This window comes from Convolutriloba macropyga, chromosome 2 (genome assembly GCF_964194025.1).
Source record: "Convolutriloba macropyga chromosome 2, txConMacr16.3, whole genome shotgun sequence".
In the NCBI taxonomy this organism is placed as follows: domain Eukaryota; kingdom Metazoa; phylum Xenacoelomorpha; order Acoela; family Convolutidae; genus Convolutriloba; species Convolutriloba macropyga.
In genome coordinates, this window is record NC_134469.1 from 10439214 (window position 1) to 10457751 (window position 18538).

An 18538-nucleotide genomic window follows, 5' to 3' on the forward strand; every position below is an offset into this window, starting at 1 on the left:
ACGACAAAAGCAAGGTAAAAAATAGGTTTAAATTGAATGAACGCCTTATCAAGTGGGGGGAAAGTGTCTTAGACGTGTTCTGCGGTGAAATTACTTTGAAACTATTTGTAAATAATTGCTCTCGAATGAAATTTGAAGCAATTATTGTAAGCATGTTTCTCTTTTTTATGCAAAATTTTTGATTAATCGCTTTGTTCTTTTGATTGTATTTCTCTAGTGACATTTGACACGCTTGACTCGATGTTTGGCATTATTAGTTGCCCTATTTTCTAAGAAGAGAAGCGGAACCAAGTATATCTTAGACCATGAATTTGAGTAGCCCGGGGTATTAGTGCCCTAACACAAGGTTGCTTGAGCCCTAGGGCTGGCCACAATGTACAAGGATGACTAAGGTTTGGGTTCTAATATCAAAGTGTAAAAATTTTGGCACTTTTTTTAATCAATAATTGAGTCAAAAATTAGATTTTGCAGAGCGCAACTAAGTGGCCAAGAGGCTCATGAGAATGCGAAGTAAAAACATACTTCTACTGCATTTTTTTTCCTCGTGGGTTTCTAAGACTTAATTGCAAAGTAACTGACTAAGTTGAAATGCCTCGAGGTTTTACTGACTGACTATTTTTGATTACCTAAGAAGAGCTTTCTTTCGGCAAACATATTTCATTTTTCGTCGAAAATTGCCTCTCATGGAATGAGCTCATTTCGGTTTATCCCGATTTTATTTCACCCCACAGACTATCACCCCAACACCCTGTCACCAAAATCTGCTAATCTCTTATTTTTTGTATTAATCCCTAAAATTATTACCCAAACGATACATGTTCCCACTTCCAGCGATCTAGACATATGTAGCTAAATTAACAAAGTAAAACAAATTATAGACATTCAAGGGACCGAAATATTCTAGAACGAAAAAATGACTGAAAAATTCTAATTGAGAAATTCAAATTTGGATTTATTAAATATACTTTTTCAATACTTTCGCAATAAAACTTTGAAAATTTTAAATTCCAAAGGTTTGAAAATTATCTCTGTGCTGTAGCAATTAAACGATGTTACCAATTTAGTAAGGTAAAGCTACCCGTTATTTTGTTTAAATTTTCCTTTCTATAAAAATACAACAATTTATCTTAATACGTTTTTGGAAAAAAAGATGTTAGAATTTGGAGCACCGATCGTAGAAACAAATGGTGGTGTCGAACCAGCTTATTTTGCCCCGCCTGCCTTCTTATTTTTGTTGCGACTGTTAATCTTGAGATCACCCAACCCGTCCAATGCTTGTTTGAACTTTTTTGAGAACGCGTCCATCACCCCGTCGAAAGCCACTGGTCGAACATCTTTAGTGCTGCTTGGATCGATGTTAAACTCGACCGGGGCTGTAACCGGTGCCATATTTTTCCATTCTATCGTCCGGCCGCAACCTCCGCCATATTGGGAACCAGATCCGGCAGTTCTCTCTTTTCTGGAGTTTCTGGTACCTAATTTGGTAATCTGCAACTTGGATTTCAGAGGGTTCCAGACAAATCTGAAGGTGGAGATTGTTCCACTCTCACTCCAGGAGTCGTATAGGTTGCTGACTCTCTTACCACACACTGTTTGTCCATCGCAACCCTCTATCTTTTGCCACACGACTAAAACAAAGTAATGCGGAAGCCCAGAGGTGACTTTTAAAAAATAGAGTATTATTATAAGGTACAATTGAATCCAAAGGATCTATTCCCCCCCCATCTTAGTGAGCATATAACTTTCACGGCCCCAGACGCACTTGCTATTTTGTACATAGTAATATGCTATATAACAAAGAATAGATCCAACTTAAGCTATTGAATCGAAGCGTCATTACGATCACTTGTGTATTACGACTCGAAGAGGTACTGGGATTCTACAGTTTTTTAGCTGAATTCATGACTTGAAATCTGACTTCTGTTTTCGAACCTTGCTTTCTGTTTTAGAACGTTGACTTCTGTTTTCGGATATTGGATTTTAAAAGTAGCTTAGTTTGTAAAGGTATAGTAATTAAGAGCTGATGGTAAGATTCAAGGTTAAAAGGTAATTTCGAGAATTTTTGATCCCATATAAGCCCACTTACCCCCCCCCCACACACACACACACACACAAACACCTTGCCCCCCCCCCCAAAAAAAAACAAACCTAGCCCCACCCCACACCTACCCCCTCCCCCTACCTACCCACATTTATGCCCCAAAATTGATTTTTTTCACACTATACATTGCTTTTTAATGTTAAATGAGAGTTTTTATTGCACAAATATTCGAATCGTTTCCGGTATTCTACCAACTATGTTTTTTTGCAGGAATTATTGTTCGTAGCAATTATTGCAAATGTATTGAAACGGACGAAGTCATAGCAGTTATTGTAAACGTGTTGGTCTTTTTTATGCAAATTTTTTGCTTGATCATTTTTGCTCTTTTCTGCTAGAATATTCACCCATATTGACTTTTTTACGCTTTCGTTCATCGTTTTTGAGTGATCTCCATTGTTCTCACTCTGAACTAAAACTTGTTGCTAATATAAAATCGATTGTAGTATAGAAAATGAAGACCCTGATAGCCGAGTGGGCAGTGCTTCTAGTGAAGGATCGGGAGGTGCATGGTTCGAATCCCGGCGTGGTCAATAATTTTTTGCACCCATAAAGAAAAATTTATCTAGGCAACGTCCCCTGAATTAAATTGTCTCGCCTGTCGTTCGAGAGCAATTCTTCCGAAATTAGTTAGTTTATGATTATCCTTTTTGTCCGGTGGCGGAGCTCAAGTGTCATGGTCATGTTGGTTACTATTTTTGTTCAAACGTTCACTGTTATGAGTTCCTCTATCGTGGATGAGGTCCTCGACCCAAAACAGGCATGGGCGAGATAGACTTGGGTCACGAACAGCGGATTCGGTGCGACTGAGCGCATAGTCTGGAAAAAAATATCGGTTACAATGCTCCGCTTGTGCAATATCTGAATTTGATCTGGCCCATTCCAATACTTCTGTCTATTTGGTTTGGTCAATGCCCATTCTCCGGTCTGGCCTATGCCCATTTTTCGTATTTTCTGTCTCTTTGGTCTTGTAAATACCTATTTTTTGGTATGGCTACGACACAAACCGTTTCAGTTTTCAGACCTCCTGGAGAGACAAAATCCAACGAGTTCAAACAAACTATTGGGGCTGGTGAAAGCCCAGAAGTGCAACCCTTCATTTCTGTGCAATTAACTTTATCGCTCTCTTAAAATTTATCGTGAAATAATTGATCAAAAATGAATATTACCAGGACAGTATTGACATTTCCGGAAATTGGTATCGACATCTCTGTGATACTGCATTGCCTCAATTCTGACGTCACTCAAAACTTTTCGTAGCTGATTGGTCATATTGGCAACGTGACTTGCCTCACACGCCATCTGTGGTCCATAGAAGGTGAAATTATTCTGTCCTGAAAGACGTTTCTGCGCCTCGATGATTTCTTCAAACATCCATGTTTGGAACTCAAAGTGCATGTCCATCTGCTCAGAAGTACTGAATGCAGCTTTTATACGATAGAACTCATCTTTCATCAATTCGAACCTTGCAACTTCTTTGCGAACTTCTCGGAGAATTTTTATGTTGTTGTTGTCGATGCGAAAGAGCCGCAAGAACAGCTCCCCGTCAACCGTTATTTTGATTGGCGCCCTTTTTCCCACTTCGGCTCGGATAGCTTTACAAATCGAATCTCCAGATTGATTTATGGAAGAGAAAATGGCTGTTTCGATTCCCAATTTGTTCTTGATGTAGGGAACAACATCAGAGGGTGTCCAGGATACAGTATCCATGTGGGTTATGCACACTCCTAAGAGCTCCATCGGAATGTCTTCGGGAATGAATCCTTCGGCATACTTTCTGATTCCACTGATGACGTTGTCCATTCGAGTATCTGCTTTAATCACAAACAGAATGCTGTGAACGGGCATGAAGTTCAAAGCATGTGCAATGTTCAGATTATGCTCAAACTGATCGTCCATAGCATTGCTTCCCGGAGTATCACAGACCACCACAGTTCCGTCCGGAGATTCAAAGAGATTCGAAACTACTGTTACACTCGTACTAGCTGCCGAGCTTTGCCCACCGAAGCCGGATATTTTCTCGACCAAAGTTGACTTGCCGGATCCGACATCCCCTACAAGAACTACATATAGAGCGCTTGGTTTGGCAAATCTAAAGAAACTCATTTTAGGTAGTTGTCAACCCGTCAAGGTAAAATTTTGGAAAGAGAACGAGCAGAAATTGTCGAAATAAGCAATCAAAATATTGTTTAGAGGCCAAATTTGATAAGTAATAATGTGTTTACTTGTCGGACGATGAATCGTTGTTGACATAAAACGTTTTCACCTAAAACGTTTCAATGATATTATTATTCTGTACACAATGTTGGGTACTCATCAGATTAATGTTAAAGCAACATCCGAAACAGATACATTGCATTCAGTAGCTTTATTTAGGTAAACAACCGCAATAAAATACTGAAAAAGTATCTTCTAGTTGATCTGAATTGATGTTAAAGTCCCAAGTTGTAATTTAGAAAACTTACTCTGGGCCCCAAGGATCCCAAGGAAAAGTGAGCATAATCAAAAGCTCATTCAAGAAATTGACATGATTCGCAATTGTGCACAGATGTGCATAATAGTGCAAAAATGATCAAAATTGTGCCTTTCAAGACAAGCGTCATCCGGCGGACCAGATAGTGAAAAAAACAGCTACAATTGACAACCCAGACAGTGCAAGAATGCATGACCAGTCAAATAGATCAAATAAAATTTCAATAAGTGCAACACCTCCGTTAATTTTAATCAAGTATTTTCAAATCAACTCTTACAAGAGCAACTGAAAATCGTAATTGAGGAAATTGTCACAAAAACTTTCAAAGACATCTGATGAAACGTCATAAAAAAGAGCACAACTATTTTTATTCAATTTAAGTAAAAAATCTTTTAAAATTCAATAAACAAATGAACTAATACGCAAATACAAAATCTTGGGACCGATTTTGGTTGCATCGAGCAAAAAACGTAATATGTCACAAGCGTGACTTTTTGTTTTGCCACTGGTGTTAACCAGCAAGTTATGCCAGTAACCTATCTGAGCATTCTCATCTGTAAGCTAAGAAAAGAATTTACAAATTATAATGAAGGTTTGATTGCTCTCAGACTTCTAAGTTGTCAAATAACTTCAAATTACTAAACAAGAAACGTAAACGGTTACTGAAAGAAACAAATTTCAACAAGAGTTTTAATTATAAAAGGTTATTCATAATTTTATTTTTGTAACCAAACTCACTCAAATGATAGGTTTTGTTCTGTATCATCACAAAATTTCTCTAACAAATCTCTCAATTAGGCCGCTTGATCTAATTGCAGTTCTGTATTGTTTTGTTTTTTTTTATGTCTGTTCAACTCTCTCAACAATATTTTTGCTTTCACAACTTCTTTACAGGTCATTTCCTGAGCTGCGACTCTGTTATGGTACCGTTGTGGTAATGCTATGATTCCACTCCTTAGTAACTCATCAATCAATAATGTATAAAAATGAACAATAACAGAAGGACTTGTCCAGGGTCGCTAAAGACCACTTTAGTTGAACTTTTCTTACGTAAAGTTTGTTGACTCTAAATGAACAATCAGCTGATCACTACGCCTTTTTATTCATTGTTGACTTCTACGAGAGCTAAAACAAAAGCAATTTCAGACCTCTGATGCTGCCAATTAGGCAATCGATCAAATTCTCAACTTGAGTTTTTCCAGTTTTAATAAGTGTTTCAGCTCCGTACTTCAAAAATGACATTTTCTTAATGGAATTTGGCATATTATCTCTATACTTAACTTTGAAGAACCTGGCGGAACTCCAGTTGGGAAAAAGAAAAAAAGAACTATCCAAAAAGTAACTGTCTCAGCTCAATGGGACAATTGCCTTTTGTAGTTGAAAATCAGGTTTTCTAAATTCTACACTCCTCCTTTCTAGCCTATTATTCTCCCGAATAATTGCTAAAGTCCTGTCTCTTTTTCGTTCAATACCACTTCTTTTGATCGACGGAAATTTTGTTTGTCTCAAACGATCAGTTTGCCCAGTTATCATACAATTTCGTTTCAAATGCATCTTACTAATACAATTTTATGTTATCGACACAACATATCAGCCCTTTCTGCCCTATTTTGCGTATCAGACCATTTTGAGAACCATCACCGGTAAAAAAAATCAACATCATTAATTCAACCAGCAACTACTACTGCACGCTTACCAAATTACAGCAACTAGATACAAATAAACAAATATAGGCGCTATATTCGAAATGATTACACTAGCTGTCACATTAACCATAAGGTAACGATATAAAAACTACACACACATAAAGAAACAACTCAGCGCTGCTTTTGGTGCTTCTCAACTGAATCAGATTGGTTAATTGAACCAATAAACCTCAATCGTTTAGCCTAGCAGCCAATCAGAAAATCGACGTGAAAAATTTTTCGATAACTATAAAACATTTGTTTCAACTTAGTTTTGTGAAGTTTTTTCAAGGATAGTTCACATTAAACCATTTGACCCTCTTCATCTTGTTTCACAGGGAACGTACATCTTTAATAACAAAAACAGATCCCTGAATACACGTACTGGTACACTTTCAACCACATGACATTAAAATCAATCGTACGAGAAGCAACTGAAAAGTAACTATAGTACTCTATGGGTCAGTAATTGAACGCAGTAACTTGTTTGAAACGTAAAAAAGACAATACTGGAATGGTTAGAAGGGATGATTTAATAAGACTGTGAAATCAACACTTTTCTTTTAATCCCGACATCTTTCTTCCTCCTTTGCCTGCAAAGACGACCTATAATCTCTTCACCAACCTGCTACATCCTACAGTCTTGTCCTCCAGCACCAGGCTCGTGTTCAGTTTCAGCCTGCTCAATCTCTCCTTCCATCTCACTCCAAGCCCTACTATCCTCTTCCATGGATTTTCGTCAGAACCATCAACGCTGTCACTTGTCAACAATTTAGACTGCTGAGTGCACTACTCCTTTCTGCTCTAGACTCTTCTCCTGAATTCAAAAACTGGGAACCTCATATCTGGAAATTTTTCGATAACTATCAATTATTTGGTTCAACTTCGTTTTGTAAGGGTTTTCAAATTATAGTTCACATTGAACCATTTCACCCTCTTCATCTTGTTTCACGGAACATACATATTTAATAACAAAAATAGATCCCTGAGTACACGTACTGGTACACTTTCAACCACATTACAAATGTCTTTTGAATCAGATTTCAACATATTTTTGATAATTCTACTTGCTTACGTTAAAATCAATCATACGAAAAGCAACTGAAAAATAACTATAGTACTCTATGAGTCAGTAATTGAACTCAGTAACCTGTTTGAAACGTAAGAAAGACGATACTGGAATAGTTAGAAGGGATGATTTATTAATACTGTGAAATCAACTCTTTTTATAATCCCGACATCTTTCTCCTCCGTTGCCTGAAATGACGACCTCTAATCTCTTCGCCAACCTGCTACATCCGGAATTCTTGTCCTCCAGCACCAGCTCGTTTTCAGTTTCAACCTACTCTATCTCTCCTTCCTTCTCATTCCAAGCCATACTATCCTCTGCCATAGATTCTCGTCAGAACCATCAAAGCTGTCACATGTCAACAATTTAGACTGCTGAGTGCACTACTCCTTTCTGCTCTAGACTCTACTCCTGAATTCAAAAACTTGGAACCCCATATCTGGAATTGAATATGCCTACATATTTCTACTGTAAAATTTGATCAAAGGTTGAGAATGACATCTGGCTCCTAAACGTTGACTCCGGCTGACAAAGTGATATGCTTCAATAAATTGAAACCTGCTATCATCTTGGTCTCCTTCTTTTATGCACACTTCCACGTCACTGAATCATCCCCATTGATTCTTTCATTTTCCTCCCCCTCCATAGTTCCAGAAATCAATTTAGGTTTAAAATGTCTGTCGTCCAAATTTCCATTAAAGGTTCCCAGTGGTTTCTGATTCCCTCGCGAAGTTCCAGGCTTCACACTCAGGGTCTGCCAGAAAATCAAAATTGTTGCCTGTGGAAATACAGGACTCATTGTATATTAAATCCTGCGATACGTTTAGTTCTCCGTCGTCGAACGATTCGTCCAACACATAAGGAAGCAATTCAACGCTGCTTTTGGTGTTTCTCAACAGAATCAGATTGTTTAATTGAACCAACAAATTTCCCTCGTTTAGCCTATCACCCATTCAGAAAATCAACTTTAAAAATATTTCGATAACTATAAAATATTTGGTTCAACTTAGTTTTTTGTAGGAGTTTTCCAAGGATAGTTCACATTAAACCATTAGACCCTCTTCATCTTGGTTCAGGGAACATACATATTTAATAACAAATACGCGTACTGGTACACTTTCAACCACATGAGAAACGTCTTTTGAATCAGATTTCAACACATTTTTGATACTTCGACTTGCCTACGTTAAAATCAATCCTACGAAAAGCAACTGAAAAATAATTATAGTACTCTATGAGTCAGTAATTGAACGCAGTAACCTGTTTGAAAGGTAAGAAAGACGACACTGGAATGGTTAGAAGGGATGATTTAATAAGACTGTGAAATCAACTCTTTTCTTTTAATCCCGACATTTTTCATCCACCGTTGCCTGAAATGACGCCTCTAATCCCTTCACCAACCTGCTACATCTGGAAGTCTTGTCCTCCAGCATCAGCTTGTTTTCAGTTTCAACCTACTCCATCTCTCCCTCCTTCTCATTCCAAGCCATACTATCCTCTGCCATAGATTCTCGTCAGAACCATCAACGCTGTCACTTGTCAAGAATTTAGACTGCCGAGTGCACTACTCCTTTCTGCTCTAGACTCTACTCCTCAAGTCAAAAACTGGGAACCTCATAACTGGAATTGAATGTACCTCCATTTTTCTACTGAAAATTGTTCAAGGAGTCAGAATGAGATCTGGCTTCTAAACGTTGACTCCGGCTGACAAAGTGATATGCTTCACTAAATTGAAACCTCTTATCATCTTGGTCTCCTTCTTTTATGCACCCTTCCACGTCACTGACTCATCCCCATTGACTTCTTCAATTTTCTCCGCCTCCATAGTTCCAGAAATCAATTTAGGTTTAAAATGCCTGTCGTCCAAATTTCCATTAAAAAGTTTCCCAGTGGTTTCTGATTCCCTCGCGAAGTTCCAGGATTCACACTCAGGGTCTGACAGAAAGTCAAATAATATTGCTTGTGGAAATACAGGACTCTTTGTATATTAAATGCTGCGAAAACGTTTAACTCTCCGTCGTCGAGCGATTCGTCCAACACACAAGGAAACAACTCAACGCTGCTTTTGGTGTTTCTCAACAGAATCAGATTGGTTAATTGAACCAACAAACTTCCATCGTTTAGCCTGGCACCCAACAAGAAAATCAGCTTGAAAAATATTTCGATAACTATAAAATATTTGGTTCTACTTCGTTTTGTACGAGTTTTCCAAGGATAGTTCACATTAAACCAATTGACCTTCTTCATCTTGTTTCACCGAACATACATATTTAATAACAAAAATAGATCCCTGAATACCCGTACTGGTACACTTTCAAACATATGACAAATGTTTTTTGAATCAGATTTCAACACATTTTTGATACTTCGACTTGCCTACGTTAAAATCAATCATACGAAAAGCAACTGAAAATTTACTCTAGAACTCTTTGAGTCAGTAATTGAACGCAATAACCTGTTTGAAACGTAAGAAGGACGATACTGGAATGGTTAGAAGGGATGATTTAATAGGACTGTGAAATCAACTCTTTTCTTTTAATACCGACATTTTTCATCCACCGTTGCCTGGAATGACGACCTCTAATCTCTTCACCAACCTGCTACATCTGAAAGTCTTGTCATCCAGCATCAGCTCGTTTTCAGTTTCAACCTACTCCATCTCTCCTTCCTTCTCATTCCAAGCCATACTTTCATCTGCCATAGATTCTCGTCAGAACCATCAACGCTGTCACTTGTCAACAATTTAGACTGTTGAGTGCACTACTCCTTTCTGCCAAAGACTCTACTCCTCAAGTCAAAATGTTAGAAGCTCATATCTGGAATTGAATGTACCTCCATTTCTCTACTATAAGATTTGGTCAAGGCGTCAGAATGAAATCTGGCTCCTAAAGGTTGACTCCGGCTACCAAAGTGATATGCTTCACTAAATTAAAACCTCCTATCATCTTGGTCTCCTGCTTTTATGCACACTTCCACGTCACTGAGTCCTTCCCATTGACTCTTTCAATTTCCTCCGCCTCCATAGTTCCAGAAATCAATTTAGGTTTAAAATGGCTGTCGTCCAAATTTCCAATAAAAAGGTTCACAGTGGTTTCTAATTTCCTCGCGAAGTTCCAGATTTCAAACTCAGGGTCTGGCAGAAAATCAAAATTGTTGCCTGTGGAAATACAGGACTTATTGTATATTAAATCCTGTGATACGTTTAACTCTCCGTCGTCGAACGATTCGTCCAACACAAAAGGAAACAACTCAACGCTGCTTTTGGTGTTTTTCAACAGAATCAGATTGGTTAATTGAACCAACAAACTTCCATCGTTTAGCCTAGCACTCAATCAGAAAATCAACATTGAAAATATTTTGATAACTATTAATTATTTGGTTCAACTTAGTTTTGTAAAAGTTTTCCAAGGATAGTTCTTATTCAACCATTAGACAATCTTCATCTTGTTTCACGGAACATACATATTTAATTTCAAAAACAGATCCCTGAATACACGTACTGGTACACTTTCAACCACATGAAAAATGACTTTTGAATCAAATTTCAACAAATTTTCGATACTTCGACTTGCCTACCTTAAAATCAATCATACGAAAAGCAACTGAAAAATAACTATAGTACTCTATGAGTCAGTAATTGAACTCAGTAACCTGTTTGAAACGTAAGAAAGACGATACTGGAATAGTTAGAAGGGATGATTTATTAATACTGTGAAATCATCGCTTTTTATAATCCCGACATCTTTCTCCTCCGTCGCCTGAAACGACCTCTAATCTCTTGAACAACCTGCTACATCCTAAAGTCTTGTCATCCAGCACCAGGCTCGTGTTCAGTTTCAGCCTGCTCAATCTCTCCTTCCATCTCACTCCAAGCCATACTATCCTCTTCCATGGATTCTCGTCAGAACCATTAACGCTGTCACTTGTCAACAATTTAGACTGCTGAGTGCACTACTGCTTTCTGCTCTAGACTCTTCTCCTGAATTCAAAAACTGGGAACCTCATATCTGGAATTGAATATGCCTACATTTTTCTGCTGTAAAATTTGGTCGAAAATTGAGAAAGAGATCTGGCTCCTAAACGTTGACTCCGGCTGACAAAATGATATGCTTCACTAAATTGAAACCTCCTATCATCTTGGTCTCCTTCTTTTATGCACACTTCGACGTCACTGACTCATCCCCGTTGACTCTTCCAATTTCCTCTGCCTCCATAGAAATCAGTTTAGGTTCAAAATGTTTTGTCGTCCAAATTTCCATTAAAAAGGTTCCCAGTGGTTTCTGATTCCCTCGCGAAGTTCCAGGCTTCACACTAAGGGTCTGGCAGAAAGTCAAAATTGTTGTCTTTGGAAATACAGGACTCATTGGTTATTAAATCCTGAAATCCGTTTAACTCTCCGTCGTCGAACAGCTCGTCCAACACATAAGGAAACAACTCAACGCTGCTTTTTTGCTTCTCAACAGAATCTTACAGGTTAATTGAACCAACAAACTTCCATCGTTTAGCCTAGCACCCAATCAGAAAATCAACTTTAGAAATTTTTCGATAACTATCAAATATTTGGTTCTACTTCGTTTTGTAAGGGTTTTCAAAGTATAGTTCACATTGAACCATTTCACCCTCTTCATCTTCTTTCACGGAACATACATATTTAATAACAAAAATAGATCCCTGAGTACACGTACTGGTACACTTTCAACCACATTACAAATGTCTTTTGAATCAGATTTCAACATATTTTTGATAATTCTACTTGCTTACGTTAAAATCAATCATACGAAAAGCAACTGAAAATTAACTATAGAACTCTTTGAGTCAGTAATTGAAGGCAATAACCTGTTTGAAACGTAAGAAGGACGATACTGGAATGGTTAGAAGGGATGATTTATTAATACTGTTAAATCAACTCTTTTTATAATCCCGACATGTTTCTCCTCCGTTGCCTGAAATGACGACCTCTAATCTCTTCGCCAACCTGCTACATCCGGAATTCTTGTCCTCCAGCACCAGCTCGTTTTCAGTTTCAACCTACTCTATCTCTCCTTCCTTCTCATTCCAAGCCATACTATCCTCTGCCATAGATTCTCGTCAGAACCATCAACGCTGTCACATGTCAACAATTTAGACTGCTGAGTGCACTTCACCTTTCTGCCGTAGACTCTACTCCTCAAGTCAAAAAGTGGGAAGATTATATCTTGAATTGAATGTACCTCCCTTTTTCTACTGTAAACTTTGGTCAAGGAGTCAGAATGAGATCTGGCTCCTAAATGTTGACTCCGGCTAACAAAGTGATCTCCTTCACTAAATTGAAACCCCCTATCATCTTGGTCTCCTTCTTTTATGCACACTTCCACGTCACTGACTCCTTCCCATTGACTCTTTCAATTTCCTCCGCCTCCATAGTTCCAGAAATCAGTTTAGGTTTAAAATGTCTGGCGTTCGAATTTCCAATCAATAGGTTCACAGTGGTTTCTGATTCCCTGGCGAAGCTCCAGATTTCACACTCAGGGTCTGGCAGAAAATCAAATTTGTTGCCTAAGGAAATACAGAAATCATTGTATATTAAATCCTGCGATACGTTTAACTCTCCGTCGTCGAACGATTCGTCCAACACAAAAGGAAACAACTCAACGCTGCTTTTGGTGTTTTTCAACAGAATCAGATTGGTTAATTGAACCAACAAACTTCCATCGTTTAGCCTAGCACTCAATCAGAAAATCAACATTGAAAATATTTTGACAACTATTAATAATTTGGTTCAATTTAGTTTTGTAAAAGTTTTCCAAGGATGGTTCACATCAAACCATTAGACAATCTTCATCTTGTTTCACGGAACATACATATTAAATAACAAAAGCAGATCCCTGAATACACGTGCTGGTACACTTTCAACCACATGACAAATGTCTTTTGAATCAAATTTCAACAAATTTTCGATATTTCGTCTCGTCTACCTTAAAATCAATCATACGAAAAGCAACTGAAAAATAAGTATAGTACTCTATGAGTCAGTAATTGAACTCAGTAACTTGTTTGAAACGTAAGAAAGACGATACTGGAATGGTTAGAAGGGATGATTTAATAAGAATGTGAAATCAACTCTTTTCTTTTAATACCGACATCTTTCATCCTCCGTTGCCTGAAATGACGACCTCTAATCTCTTCGCCATCCTGCTACATCCAGAATTCTTGTCCTCCTGTACCAGCTCGTTTTCAGTTTCAAGCTACTCCATCTCTCCTTCCTTCTCATTCCAAGCCATACTATCCTCTGCCATAGATTCTCGTCAGAACCATCAACGCAGTCACATGTCAACAATTTAGACTGCTGAGTGCACTTCTCTTTTCTGCCGTAGACTCTACTCCTCAAGTCAAAAAGTGGGAAGATTATATCTGGAATTGAATGTACCTCAATTTTTCTACTGTAAAATTTGGTCAAGGAGTCAGAATGAGATCTGGTTTCTAAACGTTGACTCCGGCTGACAAAGTGATATGCTTCACTAAATTGAAACATCTTATTATCTTGGTCTGCATCTTTTATGCACACTTTCACGTCACTGACTCATCCCCATTGACTCTTCCAATTTCCTCTGCCTCCATAGTTCTAGAAATAAGTTTAGGTTTAAAATTTCTGTCGTCCCAATTTCCATTAAAAAAGGTCCCAATGGTTTCTAATTCCCTCGCGAAGTTCCAGGCTCCACACTCAGGTTCTGGTAGAAAGTCAAAATTGTTGCCTGTGGAAATACAGGACTCATTGGTTATTAAATCCTGCGATCCGTTTAACTCTCCGTCGTCGAACGATTCGTCCAACAGATAAAGAAACAACTCAACAATGCTTTTGGTGCAACAGAATCAGATTGGTTAATTGAACCAACAAACTTCCATCGTTTAGCCTAGCACCCAATCAGAAAAACAACTTTAGAAATTTTTCGGTAACTATCAAATATTTGGTTCAACTTCGTTTTGTAAAGGTTTTCAAAGTATAGTTCACATTGAACCATTTCACCCTCTTCATCTTGTTTCACGGAACATACATATTTAATAACAAAAATAGAACCCTGAGTACACGTACTGGTACACTTTCAACCACATGAAAAATGTCTTTTGATTCAGATTTCAACATATTTTTGATACTTCGACTTGCTTACGTTAAAATCAATCATACGAAAAGCAACTGAAAAATAAATATAGTACTCTATGAGTCAGTAATTGAACGCAGTAACCTGTTTGAAACGTAAGAAAGACGATACTGTAATGGTTAGAAGGGATAAGTTAATAAGACTGTGAAATCAACTCTTTTCTTTTAATCCCGACATCTTTCTTCCTCCGTTGCCTGAAACGACGACCTCTAATCTCTTCACCAACCTGCTACATCTGGAAGTCTTGTCATCCAGCATCAGCTTGTTTTCAGTTTCAACCTACTTCATCTCTCCTTCTTTCTCATTCCAAGCCATACTATCATCTGCAATAGATTTTCGTCAAAACCATCAACGCTGTCACTTGTCAAAAATTTAGACTGCTGAGTGCACTACTCGATTCTGCTGTAGACTCTACTCAACAAGTCAAAATGTGGGAAACTCATATCTGGAATTGAATGTACCTCCATTTTTCTACTCTAAAATTTGGTCAAGGAGTCAGAATGAGATCTGGCTTCTAAACGTTGACTCCGGCTGACAAAGTGATATGCTTCACGAAATTGAACCCTCTTATCATCTTGGTCTCTTTCTTTAATGCACACTTCTACGTCATTGACTCGTCCTCATTGACTCTTCCAATTTCCTCTGCCTATACAGTTTTTGAAATCAGTTTAAATTTAAAATCTCTGTCGTCCAAATTTTCATTAAAAAAGTTCCCAGTGGTTTCAAATTCCCGCGCGAAGTTTCAGGCTCCACACTCAGGCTCTGGTAGAAAGTCAAAATTGTTGCCTGTGGAAATACAGGACTCATTGGTTATTAAACCCTGCGATCCGGTTAACTCTCCGTCGTCGAACGATTCGTCCAACAGATAAAGAAACAACTCAACGCTGCTTTTGGTGTTTCTCAACAGAATCAGTTTGTTTAATTGAACCAACAAACTTCCATAGTTTAGCCTAGCACCCAACCAGAAAATCAACTCTAAAACTTTCTCGATAACTATAAAATATTTGGTTCTACTTCGTTTTGTACGAGTTTTCCAAGGATAGTTCACATTAAACCATTTGACCTTCTTCATCTTGTTTCACGGAACATACATATTTAATAACAAAAATAGATCCGTGAATACCCGTACTGGTACACTTTCAAATTTATGACAAATGTCTTTTGAATCAGATTTCAACACATTTTTGATACTTCAACCTGCCTACGTTAAAATTAATCATACGAAAAGCAACTGAAAAATAACTATAGTACTCTATGAGTCCGTAATTGAACGCAGTAACCTGTTTGAAACGTAAAAAAGACGATACTGGAATGGTTAGAAGGGATGATTTAAAAAGAATGTGAAATCAACTCTTTTCTTTTAATCCCGACATCTTTCATCCTCCGTTGCCTGAAATGACGACCTCTAATCTCTTCGCCAACCTGCTACATCCGGAATTCTTGTCCTCCAGCACCAGCTCGTTTTCAGTTTCAACCTACTCCATCTCTCCTTCCTTCTCATTCCAAGCCATACTATCCTCTGCCATAGATTCTCGTCAGAACCATCAACGCTGTCACATGTCAACAATTTAGACTGCTGAGTGCACTTCTCCTTTCTGCCGTAGACTCTACTCCTCAAGTCAAAAAGTGGGAAGATTATATCTGGAATTGAATGTACCTCAATTTTTCTATTGTAAAATTTTGTCAAGGAGTCAGAATGAGATCTGGTTTCTAGACGTTGACTCCGGCTGACAAAGTGATATGCTTCACTAAATTGAAACATCTTATTATCTTGGTCTGCTTCTTTTATGCACACTTTCACGTCACTGACTCATCCCCATTGACTCTTCCAATTTCCTCTGCCTCCATAGTTCTAGAAATAAGTTTAGGTTTAAAATTTCTGTCGTCCCAATTTCCATTAAAAAAGGACCCAATGGTTTCTAATTCCCTCGCGAAGTTCCAGGCTCCACACTCAGGTTCTGGTAGAAAGTCAAAATTGTTGCCTGTGGAAATACAGGACTCAATGGTTATTAAATCCTGCGATCCGTTTAACTCTCCGTCGTCGAACGATTCGTCCAACAGATAAAGAAACAACTCAACAATTCTTTTGGTGCAACAGAATCAGATTGGTTAATTGAACCAACAAACTTCCATCGTTTAGCCTAGCACCCAATCAGAAAATCAACTTTAGAAATTTTTCGATAACTATCAAATATTTGGTTCAACTTCGTTTTGTAAAGGTTTTCAAAGTATAGTTCTCATTGAACCATTTCACCCTCTTCGTCTTGTTTCACGGAACATACATACTTAATAACAAAAAAAGATCCCTGAGTACACGTACTGGTACACTTTCAACCACATGACAAATGTCTTTTGATTCAGATTTCAACATATTTTTGATACTTCGACTTGCTTACGTTAAAATCAATCATACGAAAAGCAACTGAAAAATAAAAATAGTACTCTATGAGTCAGTAATTGAACGCAGTAACCTATTTGAAACGTAAGAAAGACGATACTGTAATGGTTAGAAGGGATAAGTTAATAAGACTGTGAAATCAACTCTTTTCTTTTAACCCCGACATCTTTCTTCCTCCGTTGCCTGAAACAACGATCTCTAATCTCTTCACCAACCTGCTACATCTGGAAGTCTTGTCATCCAGCATCAGCTTGTTTTCAGTTTCAACCTACTTCATCTCTCCTTCTTTCTCATTCCAAGCCATACTATCATCTGCAATAGATTTTCGTCAAAACCATCAACGCTGTCACTTGTCAACAATTTAGACTGCTGAGTGCACTACTCGATTCTGCTGTAGACTCTACTCAACAAGTCAAAATGTGGGAAACTCATATCTGGAATTGAATGTACCTCCATTTTTCTACTCTAAAATTTGGTCAAGGAGTCAGAATGAGATCTGGCTTCTAAACGTTGACTCCGGCTGACAAAGTGATATGCTTCACGAAATTGAACCCTCTTATCATCTTGGTCTCTTTCTTTAATGCACACTTCTACGTCATTGACTCGTCCTCATTGACTCTTCCAATTTCCTCTGCCTATACAGTTCTAGAAATCAGTTTAAATTTAAAATCTCTGTCGTCCAAATTTTCATTAAAAAGGTTCCCAGTGGTTTCAGATTCCCTCGCGAAGTTTCAGGCGCCACACTCAGGCTCTGGTAGAAAGTCAAAATTGTTGCCTGTGGAAATACAGGACTCATTGGTTATTAAACCCTGCGATCCGGTTAACTCTCCGTCGTCAAACGGTTCATCCAACAGATAAAGAAACAACTCAACGCTGCTTTTGGTGTTTCTCAACAGAATCAGATTGTTTAATTGAACCAACAAACTTCAATAGTTTAGCCTAGCACCCAACCAGAAAATCAACTCTAAAAATTTCTCGATAACTATAAAATATTTGGTTCTACTTCGTTTTGTACGAGTTTTCCAAGGATAGTTCACATTAAACCATTTGACCTTCTTCATCTTATTTCACGGAACATACATATTTAATAACAAAAATAGATCCGTGAATACCCGTACTGGTACACTTTCAAATTTATGACAAATCTCTTTTGAATCAGATTTCAACACATTTTTGATACTTCGACCTGCCTACGTTAAAATTAATCATACGAAAAGCAACTGAAAAATAATTATAGTACTCTATGAGTCCGTAATTGAACGCAGTAACCTGTTTGAAACGTAAAAAAGACGATACTCGCATGGTTAGAAGGGATGATGTAATAATTTAATAAGACTGTGATATCAACTCTTTTCTTTTAGTCCCGACATGTTTTTTCTTCTATTGCCTGAAACGACGACCTCTAATCTCTTCAACAACCTGCTACATCTAGAAGTCTTGTCCTCCAGCACCAGCTCGTTTTCAGTTTCAGCCTACTCCATCTCTCCTTCCTTCTCATTCCAAGCCATACTATCCTCTGCCATAGATTCTTGTCAGAACCATCAACGATTATCAACACAGACCAAACAAGGCGATGGTTGAACTTTCATTCTCTAATTAAATTGCTTATGGTTCCATTTCGGCTCCTCACTTCTCCAAAATGAACTGAACTAACAATCACTGCCACCAAATTGTACCAA

At 37.9% G+C, this 18538-nt stretch overlaps 1 protein-coding gene across 1 annotated transcript; it reads right to left on the bottom strand.

Annotated features, from left to right (window-relative positions):
* Positions 1-914: 914 nt before the first annotated feature.
* LOC142335115 (uncharacterized) lies at positions 915-4344 on the bottom strand. The gene is made up of 2 exons (XM_075383471.1): positions 3268-4344; positions 915-1628 (listed from the first exon to the last, which is right to left on the bottom strand). The coding sequence occupies exons 1-2, from the start codon at positions 4202-4204 to the stop codon at positions 1204-1206; spliced, it is 1362 nt and encodes a 453-aa protein (XP_075239586.1). The 5' UTR covers positions 4205-4344; the 3' UTR covers positions 915-1203.
* Between the last annotated feature and the right edge of the window lie 14194 nt (positions 4345-18538).

What these genes read in the sequence shown, in the direction of transcription:
- LOC142335115 (XM_075383471.1), bottom strand. Translation starts at nt 4,204, where the DNA reads ATGAGTTTCTTTAGATTTGCCAAACCAAGCGCTCTATATGTAGTTCTT. An exon ending in GAAATGTCAATACTGTCCTG is followed by an intron (nt 1,629 to 3,267) that starts GTAATATTCATT and finishes ACTTTGTTTTAG; the next exon opens with TCGTGTGGCAAAAGATAGAG.